Source organism: Anomaloglossus baeobatrachus, chromosome 4 (assembly GCF_048569485.1).
Source record: "Anomaloglossus baeobatrachus isolate aAnoBae1 chromosome 4, aAnoBae1.hap1, whole genome shotgun sequence".
Lineage (NCBI taxonomy): Eukaryota > Metazoa > Chordata > Amphibia > Anura > Aromobatidae > Anomaloglossus > Anomaloglossus baeobatrachus.
The window spans coordinates 622,485,048-622,506,391 of NC_134356.1; the positions used below are offsets into that span (position 1 = coordinate 622,485,048).

At 46.9% G+C, this 21,344-nt stretch overlaps 1 protein-coding gene across 3 annotated transcripts in view; it reads right to left on the reverse strand.

Moving 5' to 3' along the window:
• The window catches only part of GMIP (GEM interacting protein), a 165,996-nt gene that overhangs the window by 84,602 nt on the left and 60,050 nt on the right, over positions 1–21,344 (reverse strand). For all 3 annotated transcript variants that reach the window (XM_075346305.1, XM_075346303.1, XM_075346306.1), the window contains 2 exons: positions 11,739–11,811; positions 478–538 (listed from right to left, as the gene is read on the reverse strand). In XM_075346305.1, coding sequence (XP_075202420.1) covers positions 478–538; positions 11,739–11,811 — 134 coding nt within the window. The remainder of the gene's footprint in view (positions 1–477; positions 539–11,738; positions 11,812–21,344) is intronic.

Here is a 21,344-nt window from a genome sequence, read left to right on the forward strand (position 1 = left end):
AAGCATGTCAAGTCTTTGCTGCAGAGACGTGACTGTTCTCCTCAGGGAGAACACAGCGAGAGATCATAACTGCCTGAGCCTGGATCTTAGACATGAACTGTTGCGGTCTCCTGTGGAGGAGACTCGCAGCCCCGCAGGTCTGGACCCTCCCTGTCCAGGACTTCTATGTCTGTGCTGAGTTGCAACAGCCTTTTTTCCTGCACTATTTCCCAGATCTCAAGGATACTATATCTATATCTTTTACAATATGTTATACCAAGATCTACCTTACCCCCATTCAGATCTGCTCTTCTATGTTGGGCTACTAACAAAAGTCACCATCTGGAGACCTGCTCTTCATAGCGGTTTGCTAGACCTAATGGGAACCCGAGCCACATGTGGCTCCTAAGCCTTAGGTCTGGGACCCCTGCTATAATTGTGTATAAAGGAATACTGGAGAGAGACCACATAAACATTTTTTATTAGGATAGTACTTACTAGATAAGGGCACTGCATCACGATCATTTGTTGTACGATTTATTTCCAGCGGAGTGCTGATCTGTGATAGAATAGAACAATGTAATAAATGTGACATATCCTCAATGTGGTCGTTACATGCAAAATACTCTATCCAGAAGAGTTACTGTAATATGATGGCATCCTTGGTAAACTCCAATAAGCAGCTAATGAACATGACTCTTCAGACCAATGATGAGGAGGAGGAGACCCTTAAAAAAGATCAATGTTCCTCACCACTAATTAAGGTGCAAGGTGTTACCACCTAAGAACAGAAGAGTGATTTCTATGCTCCTTGGGTCAATCAATTATGTTTACTGTTTGTGCTTACGATTGACTTCTTCTGTAGAGGGGTATCCTCCACATTTTCCACCATTTGGTGGCATAGAGGATAGGACCAACCAGGGTTGGTCCCTTCTCGTCAAGGGTCCTATAGCAGCTGCATGGTCTGTATAGTACTTACACAGACACACTGCATTCATGTCAGCGAGGGACCCTACGTCAACCACACGCGCTGGCATTGAGGTTCTGCGGAGGCGCACTTTGATCTGCTCTGAGCAGGGCAGATCAAAGTATTGTAGTGCACCTGCGCGGGACCTCAATGCCAGCTAGTGTGGATGATGTAGAACGTGTCATGCACCCAGGCTTCAGAAGAAGGAGGACAAAGATGACCGAAAGAGGAAGCCTGGTACCCGAGAACGGAGACACCCATCTGACCAGTCTGCACCGCACCGCCCCTTAGGTGAGTATTATAAAGTGATTTTTACGTTCTACACAGCAGCCTGGGTTATTATATACAGTATGCTAGAATGCTGTATATAAGAGCTCACTGGAGGCGGCTGCAGCTTATAGTCACCAAATTTGGAGACAGGTTCCCTTTAAACAAATGGTTTCCCAGAGTCTCAAATATATGTTGGCAATGTGGGGCGGCAGTCGGGACAATATCACACATCTGGTGGTCTTGTCCAACCCTTTGTGCCTTCTGGGAAGGCGTACTTAAGGTGGCTATGGAAGTGACTGGGGTATCTGTTCCTCCGTCCCTGGATGCAATTTTGTTGTACGTGTTTCCCATGTCCAAGTCCAATTACAAAAAATCGCTACTAAGGCACCTGCTTCAAGCCACCAAGATGGTGATCCCCCGGCATTGGAGGTCTACAGATCCCCCAACCCTGGAGGAATGGTTATCCGAAATTTCAATGACTCACCAAATGGAATCTCTTATTGCTCACACTCAACAGGAAATTGACTTCGTGGCTACGAATTGGTTCCACTGGGAGGCCTTTTTTGTTCCTCCCCTCTGTATCGCCTTATTCTTAAATAAACATGTTGGGTACCCGTGCCCCGTCTTTCCTCGCTCTCTTTTCCCTCTCCTCCTATACTCTAGTTAGAATTTTTAAAAAGCCACAATTAATGAATCAGTGGAAAACATCTGTAAACTCCAAACCCCGTTCATAATGTCGAACATAAAAAAAAAAACAAACAAAAAAAAAACAGGTGAACACAAACTAAACTTTAAAAAAGGTGCAAATTAAAAGAAAAGGAAAAAATGAAAAACAGACAACCCCCCCTAAAATAACTAGGCAAACAAAGGCATAAACGAAATAATGAATAAGGCCCTTGGTTGTTTTTTTCCCTAAGGGTAACTGAACCTGAGAGTGTAAAGCTCACATATACGGCCTTAATACACTCTCAATTATAAGTTAGTGGCTCTCCCTTGGATGTCTATAAGCAAAATTCAAGGTAATCCACTGAATTTATCATGTGAATCGAGAATCAAAAAAATATCAGAGATGTTGAGATGTTGTGAAAAAGGACCTCAGCCCCTACCACTGATTGGTAGCTTTCTCCCTATGCACAGTGCACATAGAAAGCTGCCAATAAGGACTATTTGCTTGATAATATAGAGCTCAGTATTCAGAAAACTAGTAGATATGCAGCTAGTAAGTGACACATCACTGGAATCTGGGTGTGAAATAATCGCCCAACAAGACACAGACATTTTTGTTGCGTGACTCGTCGGAGAACAGTTGTATGTATGTATGTAGCCCTAGCATATCTATCACCCCTTGTTTAAAGGGAACCTGTCACCAGATTTGGCGACTATAAGCTGCGGCAACCACCAATAAGCTCTTATATACAGCATTCTAGAATACTGTATATAAGAGCCCAGGCTACTCTATAGAACATAAAAAACACCTTTATAATACTCACTTAGGGGGCAGTCCGGTCCAATGGGTGGCGCTTGTCTCCAGTCCCCTGCGGCGATCTCAGTCCTCCTTCTACCCAGCCCAGGATGGATGGTGTGTCCTACGTCATCCACACGCAGGCATTACATTCCTGCGCAGGTGCACTTTCATCTGCCCTATCGAGGGCAGATCAAAGTACTGAAATGTGCAGTCATGAAGAAAGGTAAAAGACCGCCCGTGCATGGGCACTACAATACTTTGATTTCCCCAGAGCACGGCACATCAAAGTGCACCTGCGCAGGACCTCAATTCCGGCCAGTGTGGATGATGTAGGACGCTTCATGCACATGGGCCTCAGGAGGATGGTGATCGCTGCAGAGAGGAGGCGCCAGACCAGTGAGCATCGACACCCATCGTACCGGACCACCCCCTAGGTGAGTATTATAAAGTGTTTTTTTATGTTACACAGCGGCCTGGGCTGTTATATACAGTATTATGGAATGCTGAATATAAGAGCCCACTGGTGGTGGCCGCAGATTATAAAGGAAAAACCTGGTGACAGGTTCCCTTTAATAAATGTGGTTAACTGTAGTTCACACTCACAAGCCTTTCTGCAGAGATGACACCGATGCAGGTTGATACGGACAATAGCAATCAGGCCGGTACTGACCAAGGAAATTATAAGATCAGATCAAAGTGGCGCTGGCGGGAAGGGGAAGTTGAGTAAGTCAGTTCTATGTGTTGTATATATTAATCATAACCGCACCTAGTCATCATCTAAATTTATTAGAACTGAGCAAATAACACTCAACCAGCACATAATATAGCTTTGTAATGTATGTAATGCATTATATATAAATGGGGGCTGTATCATCATGGCGCTCTGTGTTTATATGTCCATACAACTCTAGTTGAATGGAGTACATAATAAAGAGGCTGCCCATGCAGCACCTTTGGGGTATTAGAAAACAAAAACTCAGAGACGCTGATCAAAAATACACTGTCTTGGGAAAATATTCGGCTCCCTTGAATTTTTCAACCTTTTCCCACATTTCAGGCCTCAAACATGAAGATAAAAATTTTAATGTTATGGTGAAGAATCAACAACAAGTGGGACACAATTGTGAAGGTGAATGATATTTATTGATTATTTTAAACTTTAAAAAAAAATAACTGAAAATGGGGGCATGCAATATTATTCATCCCCTTTACTTTTACTGCAGCAAACTCACTCCAGGAGTTCATTGAGGATCTCTGAATGATCCAATGTTGCCCTAAATGACTGATGATGATAAATATAATCCCCCTGTGTGTAATCAAGTCTCCGTATAAATGCACCTGCTCTGTGATAGTCTCAGTGTTCTGTTTAAAGCACAGAGAGCATCATGAAGACCAAGGAACACAACAGGCAGGTCCGTGATACTGTTGTGGAGAAGTTTAAAGTCAGATTTGGTTACAAAAAGACTTCCAAAGCTTTAAACATCCCAAGAAGCACTGTGCAAGCGATCATATTGAAATGATTGAAATGGAAGGAATATCATAACACTGCAAATCTACCAAGACCCGGCCAAACTTATATCTCAAACAAGGAGAAAACTGATCAGAGATGCCGCCAAGAGGCCCATGATCACTCTGGATGAACTGCAGAGATCTACAGCTGAGGTGGGAGAGTCTGTCCATAGGACAACAATCAGTCGTACACTGGACAAATCTGGCCCTTATGGAGGAGTGGCAAGAAGAAAGCCATTTCTCAAAGATTTCCATAAAAAGTGTTGTTTTAAGTTTGTCACAAGCCACCTGGGAGACACCAAACATGTGGAAGAAGGTGCTTTGGTCAGATGAAACCAGAATTGAACTATTTGTGCACAATACCAAATGATATGTTTGGTGTAAAAACAACACAGCTCATCACCCTGAACACACCATCCCCACTGTCAAACACAGTGGTGGCAGCATCATGGTTTGGGCCTGCTTTTCTTCAGCAGGGACAGGGAAGATGATTAAAATTGATGGGAAGATGGATGAAGCCAAATACAGGACCATTCTTGAAGAAAACCTTTTGGAGTCTGCAAAAGACCTGAGACTGGGACGGAGATTTGTCTTCCAACAAGACGATGATCCAAAAGATAAAGCAAAATCTACAATGGAATGGTTCACAAATAAACGTATCCAGGTGTTAGAATGGCCAAGTCCAAGTCCAGACCTGAATTAAATCGAGAATCTTTGGAAAAAGCTGAAAACTGCTGTTCACAAACGCTCTCCATCCAACCTCACTCAGCTCCAGCTGTTTGCAAAGGAAGAGTGGGTTCCCTCTTTACTGTGTAGGCCGCTGTATCCAAAAAGTCTATGGATAGATATACTTATAGACCGTTTTGTCATGGCCAAAACTGTTGGCACTCTTGAAATTATTTCAGAAGATAAAGCATTTCTCCCAGAATATTATTGCAATTAAATGTTTTGTCATGCACATGTTAATTTCCTTTGTGTGAATTAGAACAACACAAAAAAAGACAAATTGGACATAATTTCATAAAACAAAACCAAAATAAGCCTGAGAAAATTGTTGGCACCTTTTCAAAATTGTGGGTAAACAACTTTGTTTCAAGCATGTTCCTTCAAACTCACGTGTGCCAAGTAACAGGTGTGGGCAATATGAAAATCATACCTGAAACCAGATAAAACGGGGAGCAGTTGACTCAATCTTTGCATTGCACTAGGCATGGAGAATCAAAAGAGGAGAAGAGAACTGTCTGAGGTCTTAAGAACCAGAATCGTTGAAACATATCAACAATCTCAATGCTACAAGTTCATCTACAGAGATCTTGATTTTCCATGGTGCGCAACATCGTCAAGAAGTTTACAACCCATGGCACTGTAGCTAATCTTCCTGGACGTGGATGGCAGAGAAAAAAATAATAAAAGGTTACAATGCAACAAAGTCCGGATGGTGGATAAGCAGCCCCAAGTTCCAAAGAAATTCAAGCTTCCCTGCAGGGTCAGGATGCAACAGTGTCAGCATGAGCTATATATCCACATTTGAATGAAATGAAATGCTATGGCAGGAGATTCAGGAGGAACCCACTGCTGACACAGAAACATTTAAAAGCTAGACTGCAATTTGCCAAAATGTACGCGAGTAAGCCAAAATCCTTCTGGGAAAGTGTCTTGTGGACAGATGAGACTCAAGCCTGCTTTACACGTTGGAATTTCGCATACGATATCGTTCAATTTGTTGAATGTGCTGTACAAACGATTAACCCCCGTCACACGTACTTACCCGTCCATACGACCTCGATGTGGGCGGCGAACGTCCACTTCCTGGAGTAGGAGGGACGTCGCATCGACGTCACGCGTCAGCCGGCCAATAGAAGCGGAGGGGCGGAGATGAGCGGGACGTAAACATCCCGCCCATCTTCTTCCTTCTGCTTTGCTGGCCGGGAGCCGCAGGACGCAGGTATGATCTGTTCATCGTTCCCGGAGTGTCACACACTGCGATGTGTGCTACCCCGGGTACGACGAACAATCTGATATTCAATTCATGAGAAATGAACGACGTGCGTGCGATGAACGTTTTAACGTTCAATCGCAATCGCACGTACCTGTCACACACTGCAATGTACCTTACGATGCCTGATGTGCGTCACTTACGACGTGACCCCGCCGACACATCGTAAGATATATTGTAGCGTGTAAAGCGGCCTTAAGATAGAGATATTTTATAAAACAAATTGTTGTACTGATTACCAAAAATGGAATGAGTCCTACAAAGAAGAGAACACAATACCTACAGTCAAATGTGTTGGAGGCATCATGAAATCTGAAAATTACCAAAGGATTTTGTGTCACAATGTAGTGCCCAGTGTCCTAGGCCATGGATCTTCCAGCAGGACAATGACCCCAAACATACAGTGGGACCTTGGTTTAAGAGTAACTTGGTTTTGAAAGCGTTTTGTATAGCAAGCGAAGCTTTTAAAAAAAAATGTAACTTGGTTTAAGAGCAATGCTTTGCAATAAGAGCAAATTCCCACCGTGCACGCTTCCGGTTCTGTCCTTTCAATGCGTTCTGACCCGCTCTGGAGCTAACTTTCTGTCCATATGTACTGTTTACTGTATACAGTATACCATTGCACAGTACAGTATACACTATATAGCATTTCTATTTGTGGATATAGTATTGTACTTTCTTTCGACTAACCAGTACAGCACATTGCTTGTATTGTGCCTCCCGCACTCCAACAATTCTATTGTTAGCTAATGTGCAGATTAATTTGTTTTACATATTTTTTACTATACAATATTTTGTATTCGTGTACTGTAATAATTGTATATGAATACAGGACATTATTTTGTATTACTGTAATAAGTTTGTATAAATACAGTGAATATTTTTGGGTTGTGGAGTGAATTGTCTGCGTTTCAATTATTTCCTATGGGAAAATTTGCTTTGATATAAGAGTAACTTGGTTTAAGAGCGCACTCCCGGAACCAATTATGCTCGTAATCCAAGGCTCCACTGTACTTCAAAAAGCTCTCAGAAATGGATGGAAACAAAGTGCTTAGCGTTCTGAAGTGGCAGAAATGAGTGCGGATATATACCTCATTGAACACCTTTGGAGAAATCTTAAAATTGCTGTTGGGAGAAGGCGACTTCGCATATGAGAGACGTGGAGCAGTTTACAATAGAAGAGTCCAAAATTCCAGTAAGGCCTCTATCACACGTCCGTGTCTCCGGTACGTGTTTGGTCCGTTTCCTCACGTACCGGAGACACGGGCACACGTAGACCCATTAAAATCAATGGGTCTGCGCTCACGTGCGTATTCTGCCATGGACCATGTGTACGTGTGGAGCATACATGTGCCCGTGTGCTCCACACGTAGACATGTCCGTTTTCTCTCCGGCATCACGGGTGTCACACGGAACGCAAACGTGTCACACGTAACGCAAACGGACCACACGGATGTGTTCCGTGTGACACGCATCGGAGACAACACATGTGTCTGCCAGAAAAAAAAAAAAACCTTTACTAACCTTCTCAAGCCCTCCTGTCTCTGCCGCTGCTGTCACTTGCTTCCGACTGCCGCTCATTATGCTCATTGCATATTCACTTCACTGCGGCCGGAAGCAGCAGCAGCGGGGAGTCGGCAGGACCGGAGACCGAAGATCAGCACCACGGACAGCAACGCCAGGGACAGGTGAGTAGAAGGTTCCCGTTCTCCGTGTGTTATCACTGATAACACACGGAGAACACACGTGTGCCATAAACACGGCTCACCGAGGGCAATACGCACCTTTGACACGTCCGGGAAAAACGCTTTCGGCCATGGCTGTATGTGTTCACACAAATACATAGTTATAACAGAGTCTGTGTCAAACACACACAAGTTTCCATATAGCAACCATACCTGATATCCCAGCTCATGGGACTATTATTGCAGCTTATGCATTACAATCTTAATAGCATCCGATTTATGGGACTGGTAAAGGCCATAGTGCTCTCCATAAAGCCTCCATGATTCCAATACAATAGACAGCAATAATGGCTTTTATAACATATGATCAACATAGAAGTTCCATCCAAAGTGGTCAACAACATGGCCCCCTCACCGGTCCCGTAGTCCAGGCTACAATGTCTGGAGCTGCTGGTAAATGGTAACCCTTTATTCTCTGCATGAAAACTTGCAATTTTGACCATGGATGATGAACCCTTACATTGTGTGCAGAATTATTAGGCAAATGAGTATTTTGATCACATGATACTTTTTATACATGTCGTCCTACTCCAAGCTGTATAGGCTGAGAGCCAACTACCAATTAAGTAAATCAGGTGATGTGCATCTCTGTAATGAGGAGGGGTGCGGTGTAATGACATCAACACCCTATATAAGGTGCGCTTAATTATTAGGCAACTTCCTTTCCTTTGGAAAAATGGGTCAGAAGAGAGAGATTTGACGGGCTCTGAAAAGTCCAAAATTGTGAGATGTCTTGCAGAGGGATGTAGCAGTCTTGAAATTGCCAAACTTTTGAAGCGTGATCACCGAACAACCGAGTGTTTCCTGGCAAATAGCCAACAGGGTCGCAAGAACCGTGTTGGGCAAAAAAGGCGCAAAATAACTGCTCATGAATTGAGGAAAATCAAGCGTGAAGCTGCCAAAGTGCCATTTTCCACCAGTTTGGCCATATTTCAGAGCTGCAACGTTACTGGAGTATCAAAAGCACAAGGTGTGCCATACTCAGGGACATGGCAAGGTAAGGAAGGCTGAAAAACGACCACCATTGAACAAGAAACATAAGATAGCATAAGAAGTCCGTATCGTTCAAGAAAAACATGATTTTGATGCAGGACAATGCTCCATCACATGCATCCAACTACTCCACATCGTGGCTGGCGAGTAAAGGTCTAAAAGATGAAAAAATAATGACATGGCCCCCTTGTTCACCTGATCTGAACCCCATAGAGAACCTGTGGTCCCTCATAAAATGTGAGATCTACAGGGAGGGGAAAAAGTAAACATCTCGGAACAGTGTCTGGGAGGCTGTGGTGGCTGCTGCACTGCTGCACGCAGATCAAACAAATGACAGAATCTATGGATGGTAGGCTGTTGAGTGTCATCATAAAGACAGGTGGCTATATTGGTCGCTATTTTTGGGGGTTTTGCTTTTGCATGTCAGAAATGTTTATTTCTAAATTTTGTGCAGTTATATTGGTTTACCTGGTGAAAATAAACAAGTGAGATGGGAATATATTTGGTTTTTATTAAGTTGCCTAATAATTCTGCACAAACAGATATCCTCCTAAGATAGCCAAATCTAAAAAAAAAACCACTCCAACTTCCAAAAATATTAAGCTTTGATATTTGAGTCTTTTGGGTTGATTGAGAACATAGTTGTTGATCAATAATAAAAAACCCTCTAAAATACAATTTGCCTAATAATTCTGCACGCGGTGTATAAAAAGTTCTCTCAGATGTAGAGTTATGTGGTACATGCATTGTGGGAGAGCCCATGGCGGGACTGTAGAATTTTATATAAAAAAGACATGAAGTTTTATGCAACAAAGTCATGAAGTCAACATTTTAGCGTTGTAGGCTTTCCCTTTTACAATATGTAAGGAATGTATTTTTTTTCTAGAAGTAATTCTTCTAAATGAAGTGAGCTGTCACTTTTTTTTCTTATGTATTCATTCATAAAAGAAAAAAAAGGCTGTATGCCTCGAAAAAAAGTTCAAAGTGTAGGTCCATAGAGTCCTGTCCTTAAAGTCAGGGGCGTAACTATATTAGTTGGAGGCGATGCAATTGCACATGAGCCGTGAAACCGAGGAGGCCCAAAAAGCCTCTCTAGCCTATATAAAAATACCTGCAATAATTGGGGCCCTATATAAGCTTTTGTATTGGAGCCCATTAGCTTCAAGTTACGCCACTGCTTAAGGTCATGGTCATATTCATTTAACTCTGAGACTTGCCCATATCAAAAAAACACTGCTCCAAATTCCCAAAGTGGTTACTTTAAACCACTCCATCCGATGCTTGGCATTGTGTTTGGTGATAGGTGTGCATGCCTCTGCTTGTGGATAACAATGTGATGTCTGCTCAGGATCATAGGCCCAGGATGGCTGTCACGAACAGACTAGAGGCAAGCCACCCACTCAGCAGGACCCCGAGAACCCTGAAACCCTTTAACCCCTGTACAGGGATCTGGAATTACTACAGGGTCCAGGAGATCGCTACCTGTGGAAGGCTGAGTCCAGAGAACAGTCGTCGTCACGCAGGGTGAAAAACCAGGAAGTACAAAAAGGGACAAAATCGTCAGGCAAGAGAGTAGTCTGGAAATCAGGCTAAGGTCAAACCGCAGATGGCAACAAAGTACAACAACTGGCATGCAGGAGAGTCATCATAGTATATAGTACAAGGGCAGTTTGTGAACCGGTGCCGCACCAATATTACTACAAGACTATATCTGGCAGGGACAAGCAGACTGGAGGAGGAATAAGAAGGGTGTGGTGCTTTCCATTGGCAGTGGCTGAAAGGTGGTAACTTCAGCTGGAAGGCACACACCCCCCGCAGTCAGCCAGTGGTACTGCATGTCCAAACGAAACACAGCTAGGTGGATGAGCAGAGCCTGCGCCCACCAGAGCCACTGGTACTGACTCCTCTCCTATCACCAGCACTGCCAACAGCGGGAATACAGCAGTACCTGGTGATCGAAGCAGAAGTCGCAGGAGAGGACATGAAGTGCTCGGCAGGGGCACAGTTTTTTGCTAATGGTAATACCAGAGGAGGTTTGGACTCTGCACTTATTGAGTCTGTAGAGCGTTGGTAAGTTTACTTCCCACTGCTCCTCAACACTGAGAAAACACTCTCTTTAATTTTATAAAGTATGCATATGATTGAGTTTCTGTGGTTCCTAGTCACTCCACAGGTGAAGGTGGATTTTTTTGGTGAAAAAAAGTTTTTCAGACTGACTTGTTACACCTGTGGAGTCCTATATCGGTGAAATATTAAGAATGAGCCATTTAGACAGTACGGAGCATTCAAGAGATGACTGTAGGCCAAAACACCTATCTATTGCCTATGGGGCCCCTAACTATGAAGATAATCTTTAACAAATTGGTCTGGTGCCCTGGATGACTGTAGACTATAAAACAAGGACACTGTTTACCGAACAAATTGTCAGTCTGTCTCTGGTCTAGCTACATATTTTACAGATTACAAATGCCCATACCAAAGATAACTATTACCAATCAGCTTATCCAATGTGACCACCTCATAGACAGAATATGCCGACTTGATCTCTCCGACACCCAATGATAATATCACACAATCACGCATACAATTATAATACTACGAAACACAATGCCAACCTACGTCAGATACATACAGCATTACAAAAGACCATTACCAGTGGGTGGAATGATAATTAGGCACTTAGCAGTGCCTATAACTTAACACAAATAGTTGTGGCCTTCATGTCTGGTCCCTTCAATGATAAAACCACATGAAAGTAAATATCTCCTCCCCTCCTGTGCCACAAGAAAACAGTCAAGTATTTTGGTATCTCACCAGTGGTTCTTCTTCATCCAGTTGCATCTCTGAGTTGGCGAGCCCGGCATCATTTAAGAACATGTCCACGGTCCTACGTGGGATTAAAGTGGTCACAAGATTATCAATGTTGGAAAAAGACAAGTGTTAGGAAAATTCAACCTCTCCGATATCTATTTGGTCCATGGAAGGGAGGAACATCAGAACATCTTTCAATTTTCATTAGTACCGGCAGTTAAGGAAAATGTCCAAGATTAGAGAAACATGTCTGCTCTCATCAAAAAATAGTGTCTAAACTGCCCATGCATCGGGTCTGGGTTTGTGGCATGGATTTTTTTTCGAGAAACAGGTGAACATACCATACTGTATGTATTCATCATGAATGCCACACAAGGGCTCAATAAGCAAGAGAGCCACTGCCACCATAAAAGTAGTTGTCAGCCTCGAATTTTTATGAGATTGCAAAGAAAGTCTTATAGGGGTAAACTATGATGAGCTTTTAGAGGGCATGGGGTCATATACTGCTCTTGGACAATCTGCTTTCCATGCCCATCCTTGCCCAAAAGAACATGAGTTCAAGTCAATTTGGCCCCCCTGAGACATGCATGGTTTGGAGGCATGTAACACCTTCTGCATCCAGAAAATATTTTGTGGATACAAGGACATTCTCTGCTACTGAAAACTCCTTAAAATTGATAAAATTGCCCACCCTTAAAGGAGTTGTTCAGTCTAAAATGATAAGCGTGCAGTAACTCTATGTGACCGCAGACTTATGAATCCTCACATCGCACACACTGCGTACTGTCAGAAACAGTCTAGTCCAGGGCTGGACAAAGTGCAGTATACGGGCCACATCTGGCCCAATGGCTGGTCAGTGAGGCCGCCTTCGTACATATGGGGTACTGTATGTGAGCCCATGCTGTATATAGGGGGGTGGTGTGTGGGCTCATTGTATATAGGAGGCTATGTGAGGGCTCATTCTGTATATAGGAGGTTATGTGTGTGCTCATGTTGTATATACAAAGCTATGTGGGAGCTCATACTGTATATAGGTGGCTATGTGTTGGCTCATACTGCATATAGAAGGCTATGTGGGGGCTCATATTGTATATAGAAGGCTATGTGGGGCTCATACTGTATATAGGAGGCTATGTGTGGGCTCATGCTGTACATAGGGGTCTATGTGAGGGCTCAAACTGTATATAGGCGGTTATGTGAGGCTCATACTATATATAGGGGGCTATGTGAGGGCTCATACTATATATAGGGGGCTATGTGAGGGCTCATACTATATATAGGGGGCTATGTGAGGGCTCATACTATATATAGGGGGCTATGTGAAGGCTTATACTGTATAATGGAGGCTATGTGTGGGCTCGTACTGTATATAGGAGGCTATGTGGGGCTCATACTGAATAGAAGGAGGCTACGTGAGAGCTCAAACTGTATATAGGAGGCTATGTGCGGGCTCATATTGAATAGAAGGAGGCTATGTGAGGGCTCATACTGTATATAGGAGGTTATGTGGGGCTCATATTGAATAGAAGGAGGCTATGTGAGGGCTCATACTGTATATAGGAGGCTATGTGCGGGCTCATATTGAATAGAAGGAGGCTATGTGCGGGCTCATATTGAATAGAAGGAGGCTATGTGAGGGCTCATACTCTATATAAGATGCTATGTGCGGGCTCATATTGAATAGAAGGAGGCTATGTGAGGGCTCATACTGTTTATAAGAGGCTATGTTCGGGCTCATATTGAATAGAAGAAGGTTATGTGAGGGCTCATACTGTATATAAGAGGCTATGTGGGGCTCATATTGAATAGAAGGAGGCTATGTGAGGGCTCATACTGTATATGAGAGGCTATGTGGAGGCTCATACTGTATATAGGAGGCTTTGTGTGGGCTCAAACTGTATATAAGGGATATCAGCATATTTATCTCGGCTCAATATTAAGTAATATAATTAATATTATTATAAAATAATATTTATAATGAATATGTTAGTAATATGGTGATATTAATATTGAGCAGAATTAATTTCAACCTATTGATTTGGCTCTTCAAACCAGTCACAGTCTCTCATGTGACCCCCTTGGGAAAATTAATTGCCCATCACTGATTTTGTCAGATTCTGGATAGTAGTCTACATAGTGCTTAATTGCAGTCATATAATCGCTATTCCAGGTGCTGACACCGGAGAATCCCCACAGCGCACAGTGCGCACGATGTGAGGACTCACTAGTCTGCAGTCACATAGAGTAAAACATAGAGGGACTGCAGACTTGTCGTTGTCATAACCTATACTTTCAGATAGAGATATATTAGGTTGTGGGTTCTTTGGCTGGGTGTGTATGTGAGGTAAATTGATCACTGAATTTGTCCGCAATGCTTTCATGTAAAGCGCCATGGAATAAATGGCGCTATAATAATAATAATGTACCTAATTGTAAAAAAGTAATACAGGCTCACTAGATGAGGGTATGCTTTCAAAGAGTGCTCACCACTGGTCAAATCTCAGTGTATAGAAGACAGAAAGAACAGTGCTCCAGTCATTTTGGTTTGCCTCAAGTGTTTTTAATTGTTTTTTTACTTCTCCAGATCCCAAAAAAAAATCAGCTCATGTGTTTGTATAATTTGTAACCATCATTTTAATTCATATTTCATATATCAATAGTGCACGTGAAAATAAGTAACTTTGTAATATATCTTATCAGAATTTTTTTTTTATTTCTCCCCCCCGTATTGATCTTTCACTCTCAATTCATAGGTAAAATGTGTATTCTGTGAAGACAGATTTCCCCATTACTGAGTTAGGAGATGAAGAAGAAAGTTGGTACTTTTTAAATTTTATGTAGGAGCTAGAGGCCGACACAGACATTCTACTGCAAGTTCTCCTCAAAGGTCAATTACTTTTCTCCATAGAACTTTATAAGCACCAAAAGTCATCTATCTCTGTAATGGGAAAATCTGTAATCACTGAAGATGTCACAAGATTTTTACAAGCATTGCCGACTGTCATGGTGGCGTCAGGATCTGTGGAAACTACAGGTTCTTGCACTCTGCCTGCTAACTTCTCTGATGTTTGTGATCATCAACCCACAGACTTGTATTTCATAGGCAGGCTAGCAAGAGTTAATGTCTGCTGAGCTGCTTGTTAGTCTCCTTTGGTCACATGCTGTGGGAAAGTCAGTCACATTCGCTCCACTTCTATATATGCTGGCTGGACACTTCCATTAGTGCCAGCTATAGTTTATCTATACTGGTCTGGAGAGGTGGTTTGGTCCAGACTGATTTGTGTTTAGAGTGCTTTTTTGCTGTGAGTCGTTGTGGTGTTAACCCTTTGTTGTCCTTTTGTTGCTGCCTTACTTTTCGCCTTATGCCGGCGTCATACGGTACGATATATCGGGCGATATGTCGTCAGGGTCACGTCGGTAGTGACGCACATCAGGCATCATCTGATATATTGTAGCGTGTGACAGCTACGAGCGACTGTTAACAAGCAAAAATACTCACCTTATCGTTGCTCGTTGACACGTCGTTCATGTTCAAAAACTCGTTCCTCCTTCTGCGCGCCGGTTGTTCATCGTTCCCAAGGCAGCACACATCGCTCCCTGTGACACCTCGGGAACGACGAACTGCTTCTTACCTGCGTCCCGCCGGCAATACGGAGGGAAGGAGGTGGGTGGGATGTTACGTCCCGCTCATCTCTGCCCCTCCGCTTCTATTGGCCGGCTGCTGTGTGACGTCGCTGTGACGCCGAACGTCCCTCCCCCTTAAGGAAGAGGATATTCGCCGCCCACACCGACATCGTCCAGGAGGTAAGTACGTGTGACGGGGGTAACGACTTTGTGCGCCACGGGCAACAAATTGCCCGTGACGCGCAAACGACGGGGGCGGGTGCGATCGCTCAATAGATTGTCTCGTGTGACACCGGCATTAGTATCTTACTTTTTGTTCGTGTGAGTTTGCAGTGTTTCTGAGTTTTGCTTTTTCCCTGTTTGTCTAAATCTGTTTCTATCACACTCCTGCTCTTTCCTACCCTGGGGGGAGGGGAACAGATTAGCTCTGGTCAGGAAAATAGCCAGGCACAGAACTCGGGCATCTTCACCATTAGGAGTAACTCTAAGGACAAGGATAGCCTAGGGTCCCCTAGTGTAAAGGCCCCGTTACACGCAACGACGTATCTAACGATATATCGCCGGGGTCACAGATTCCGTGACGCACATCCGGCATCGTTAGCGACGTCGTTGCGTGTGACAACAACGAGCGTCCATTAACGATGGAAAATACTCACCAAATCGTCCATCGTTGAAACGTCGTTTATTTTAAAAAAATCTATGATTGTTGTGGACGCAGGTTGTTCGTCGTTCCCGAGGCAGCACACATCGCTATGTGTGACACCTCGGGAACGACGAACTACAGCTTACCTGCAGCCGCCGGCAATAAGGAAAGAAGGAGGTGGGCGGGATGTTATGGACGCTCATCTCCGCCCCTCCGCTTCTATTGGGCGGCCGCTTAGTGACGGCGCTGTGAAGCCACACGAACCTCCCCCTTAGAACGGAGGCGGTTCGCCGGCCACAGCGACGTCACTAGGCAGGTAAGTCCGTGTGACGGCTCCTAACGATATTGTGTGCCACGGGCAGCGATTTGCCCGTGACGCACAAACGACGGGGGCAGGTGTGCTCGCTAGCAATCTCGCTGCGTGTAAAGCCCCCTTTAGGGACAATATAGGAGCCACTGTCCCTCGCTATCCTGTAGTAATATTGTGACAGAAGATTGATTTTACCTGTGAATTGAGGATTTTGAGAATTAAGGATCAGTCCAAAAGTAGATGTTTATAATATGATATATTAAAAAATATTTTGGGTAAAAAATATTTATTAGGCATTATGTCAGAGAAGATATATCAAAAGATTATGGTGGTCATGGCAAAGTGGTGCCAGGGATCGTGTCCCTTATGAGTAGACCTGGATATCGATGATGCATTATAAAATATTGCATACAATTGTTTTTAGGATCCGGAAAAATGTAACATAAGAAAAAACGAGGCAAAATCATAACAATTGGAGTGCTGAAAACAGACTTCTACATCCTCCAGGTATCACTGTACATAGCAAACTGCTGACGTTACCAGTGAATCCGGCAGTCAGTACAGTCTGTAATCCCTATCTCTCTTCTTCTCAACAATCATCAAAGCTGATTTGACCAAATCAAAGTTCACTTGCTATGTAGAAAAAAACATTTAGTACCAAAAAAAAATTAGCTTATAAATTAGTTCAGAAAAAAGAGAACTAGGGGAATGATTACGATGAGAGTTTTGCTGTAGATTTTGATGCAGAACCAAACCGCTTCACGGTCCACTTCAATTGCTTCCGTCCCACCTTTCGCCCTCCTCCTGTGCTGATTTACGTGGATGACGCCTTGGACGCCATCCACATAGGCAGGCAAAATTTCCATATTTCCGGCTTGAGCAGGCGCACTTTGCTCTGCCCTGTTGCGGGCAGATGCGAAAACATAGGTGTGCCTGCGCGTACTGGCAAGTTCTCTGCGCAGGTGCAGGATTTTGCCCAGTTATGTGGATGAAGCGAGTGACGTCATCCACATCGCTGGGCAAAATCTCGCGCCTGCGCAGAATACGTGCCAATTCAATGAGGCGTACCTATGTTTTTGGCTCTGCCTGCAATACGGCAGAGCGAATTGCAGCTGCGCGAGCTGGGAATATGTCAGCCCAGACGCAAGATTTTGCCCGCCTACGCCCACATCCGACGCATCATCCATGTGTCGCGGGCGGGGAGGAGGGTGTCAGCACACCGCGCTCACCCCTTCTGCTCGGGTCCGGCAGTTGCTCCTGGTGGCTCGAGCTGCGGGCCGGATCCCGGGGTGTCTCGAGCGACACTCCTCGCCCGTGAGTGAAAAGGGGGTGTTTGTTGGGATTATAGTTCGTGACGCCACCCACGGTTGTGGTGATGGCACCACCGCTGCTCAGTATGAGGGTCCCGGGGATGGTGATGGGAGCAGCCAGGTGTTGTGTTGCCCCTCCGTGGGTAGGGGTTGGTGTTCCCGGGGCCCGGTGAAGAGATGTGAAGGGTAGGGCCTGGAGGGCGCAGGGACGCGGGGGCAGCGCTATGCCTTGCGGCACTGTGGTACTCACTCAGCCTGAGACACGGACACAGTTTGTACGGTAAACCAACGGCTGGTAGGACGGTCCCACAGACGGTTGCACCTGCACTCCCGGTAGGTGACGGTGACGTCTCTCTTCCTTGCACCTGTTTGACTGATGGTAGCGGTGGATTCCCTCCGGTTACCCGCTCCCCGACTGCAATCTGGGCCGGAGGAGCTCTACACTTTGCCCGCAGGCGCTGGCCCTGGGGAAACTGGTGCCTTGGCGGTGGCGGTGTCTCCCCGTTAATGGTCGGGCTGTTGCCGTCAATCGGGACTTTGTTGCTGGGGGATCTGCGTCCCCTTCACTGACGGATTCGGCAAATTGGGCGACTCCTAGCCTTGCCGGGGTCCGAGAGGCCCCTGCCCTGGTGCTGACTGTCCTTCGGAACACTGCTCCAGACCACCGGGCACACAGCCAACGGGGTCCTTCCAGGAACTTCCGAACTGTCCCACTCCGGACAGTCACCGCCGTCGCTGACCTTGCTGTTCTAGCCCTACACACAGCTGGGCTCTCAGGCTTCCCCTTCTCTCTGCTCTGTCACCACTTCTTGCTTTCCTCCTTTTCCACTTTCCTTTCTTTCACTTTCACTTCTGGTTGTTTCCTCTAGCCCCTGCCTGGGCTACTCTGCTCTTCACTCAAGCTCCTCCTGAGCTAATCTGCTCTCTTGCCCTCCCCGGGCTAATCTGCCTGGTTACTTCCTGCCTCCAGAGTTGTGAGCTACTTGGTGGGTGGAGCCAACCGCCTGGCCCACCCCCTGGTGTGCATCAACAGACTCTTGGAGGAAGGCAACAAGGGTTTCTGGTTAGCAGGTGTGCCTACCTGGAGTGTGGGGTGTAGTGGTGTTGTTATCTGTGTCCCCTGGCTTGCCCAGGGCGACACATTCCCCCTTAGCAAAATGCAGACCGTCCGCGGGCTGCCGTCCTACACCGGTTTTATTTTTCTGTAAAAAGGGGATAACAGGGTTAAACATAACATAAGCATTTTCAATCAACTCTTCCCAAGACGGGAGGCACATTTTACTTTTAACGTTTCAACGGTGTACGGTCACGGTTTCCGCTCTCTCCCACCCAAGCAACCTGGCCCTGATGCTGCCCCTAAAACCCAGGCAGCACCCCTTGACCCACAGTCCAGCACAAGTCACCCGAGCGGGATCTGTCCTTCCCTCCAGAGGGTAGCCACCGGTCCCTTTGGTGGCTGGGCCCTGGCCTGCTCTGCTCAGGGCCCTCCCTCCAACCTGCCTCTCTGGAGGCGGCATTGCGGAAACGGTAACGGTACCCAACATATTTACAAGCCACTAACGTTTGTGGTTGCCCTGCAGAGTTCACGGGCTTGTCCATGGATAGTTCCCATGCATTTTTAAACTTTAAACGGTCCCCACGGGGACAACGGTGCCGGCTCCTGCCGGTTGCTAATCACAGCTGACAATCAGGTGACTTCTCGGGTAATCATTTTCATCTTTCAAAACTTTCAACAAACTTTCAAACAAACTAAGCGCTGGTCCCTACGGGGACGGTGCTGCGGGCCTCCATTGCCCTACTCCGGTCCTGCTGCTGCTTCATCCGAGGGAGGGGGTGCAGAGCTCATCTTGCCCTCCGGGCTGCCCCTCAGCTTTACATCCAGGGCAAACCACCCCCTCTCTCCGCAGTGCCGAGTGTACCGCACCATGTCTCCCGGGATAAGATTGCGGCCAGGATGCTCTTCGGGCAGGTGAGCATGCACATCCCGCCGGGCTACAAATACCTCGGCCTCCAGGCCCGGTTCGTATATGAACCCGTAGCCCCGGCGGATATCGTATCGCCTCACCTGCCCCTCGTAGAACGGGCCCCGGACACGGAAGGTCGCTTGCCGCAGGTTCTCCTTTTCCCGTATGACTCGGGCCACCAGCTCGGCTTTCCTACGCTCCCTCTCCGCGATCTCCAGGCCCAGCTTGGTCGGCTCCCTGTCCCAGTATGGCTCCGGCGCACGGGTTGAGCCCCGCGGGACATTCAGCACGTTACCCACTGTCAGGAAGGTGGGTGGCGTATCCCGCGGTGTCATGGCCTTGGGCGCTGCCTTGCAGCAACAACCCGGCGCCACCTCAGCCGAGGTGTGGGGGATGGGCACAGGGGCTTTCCGCAGTTGGGCCTTCGGCTCGGAGCGGGTCATCGGCTCCGGCTCGGGGAACTGCTCGGGGACTGTCTCTGGCGCAATCTTCGGGGCCTTCCATGGCAATGCCTCCGGTTTGCTTCGGGCTCCGGCTACAGTTCGGTCCGCTGGGGCGGACGGGCTGGGTATCGCTACCGGTTGCGGTGGCAGCGGGCCTAGTGGCGGGGTCACGGCCTCCGAGACGGGTGGCGAAGGAGGCAACGGAGGGAGAGGGCTTGGACCGGGTCCCTCAGCCGCAGCGACCGGTCCCTCCGGGACATAGGGGCGTGGGTCACTCACCCTCCCTTCCTCCGCTTCCTCCTCGCGTCTCCGCACGGCTGCCAAAACGTCCGCCATGTCGGTCTCCCACTCCTCCAGGAGGAGCTGCATTTTGACCTGCAGCCTTAGATGGAGCTGCGCGGTCCGGATCTCCACCCACGCTGCGGTTCCCGGTGCGGGGGCCACGGTGTTTCGGGACGGCATCCACATGGTGTCTTTGCTGTTTGCTTCCAGGAACGGGATGTTTGCAGAGTCCTGGCGTCCCTGCTTTTATAGCGGCGACTACATGCCGCCAGCCGCCATCGCGTCCCCCTTAGCTCTTTCCGGCCCCTCCTCTCTCGGGGCGGAGTTTTGGCCTTCGCGCCTCTACTGCTCGAGAAGACGCTCGAGCGGGAACTTTTCGCGCCAAAGATGGCGGCTTCTGAAATTTTTCTGCCGGATACCTCCGGCGGTAACAAGGCGCACCTCTACCAGACGGCAGAGCGGTAAGATCCTGTTCGTGACGCCAAGTTGTCGCGGGCAGGGAGGAGGGTGTCAGCACACCGCGCTCACCCCTTCTGCTCGGGTCCGGCAGTTGCTCCTGGTGGCTCGAGCTGCGGGCCGGATCCCGGGGTGTCTCGAGCGACACTCCTCGCCCGTGAGTGAAAAGGGGGTGTTTGTTGGGATTATAGTTCGTGACGCCACCCACGGTTGTGGTGATGGCACCACCGCTGCTCAGTATGAGGGTCCCGGGGATGGTGATGGGAGCAGCCAGGTGTTGTGTTGCCCCTCCGTGGGTAGGGGTTGGTGTTCCCGGGGCCCGGTGAAGAGATGTGAAGGGTAGGGCCTGGAGGGCGCAGGGACGCGGGGGCAGCGCTATGCCTTGCGGCACTGTGGTACTCACTCAGCCTGAGACACGGACACAGTTTGTACGGTAAACCAACGGCTGGTAGGACGGTCCCACAGACGGTTGCACCTGCACTCCCGGTAGGTGACGGTGACGTCTCTCTTCCTTGCACCTGTTTGACTGATGGTAGCGGTGGATTCCCTCCGGTTACCCGCTCCCCGACTGCAATCT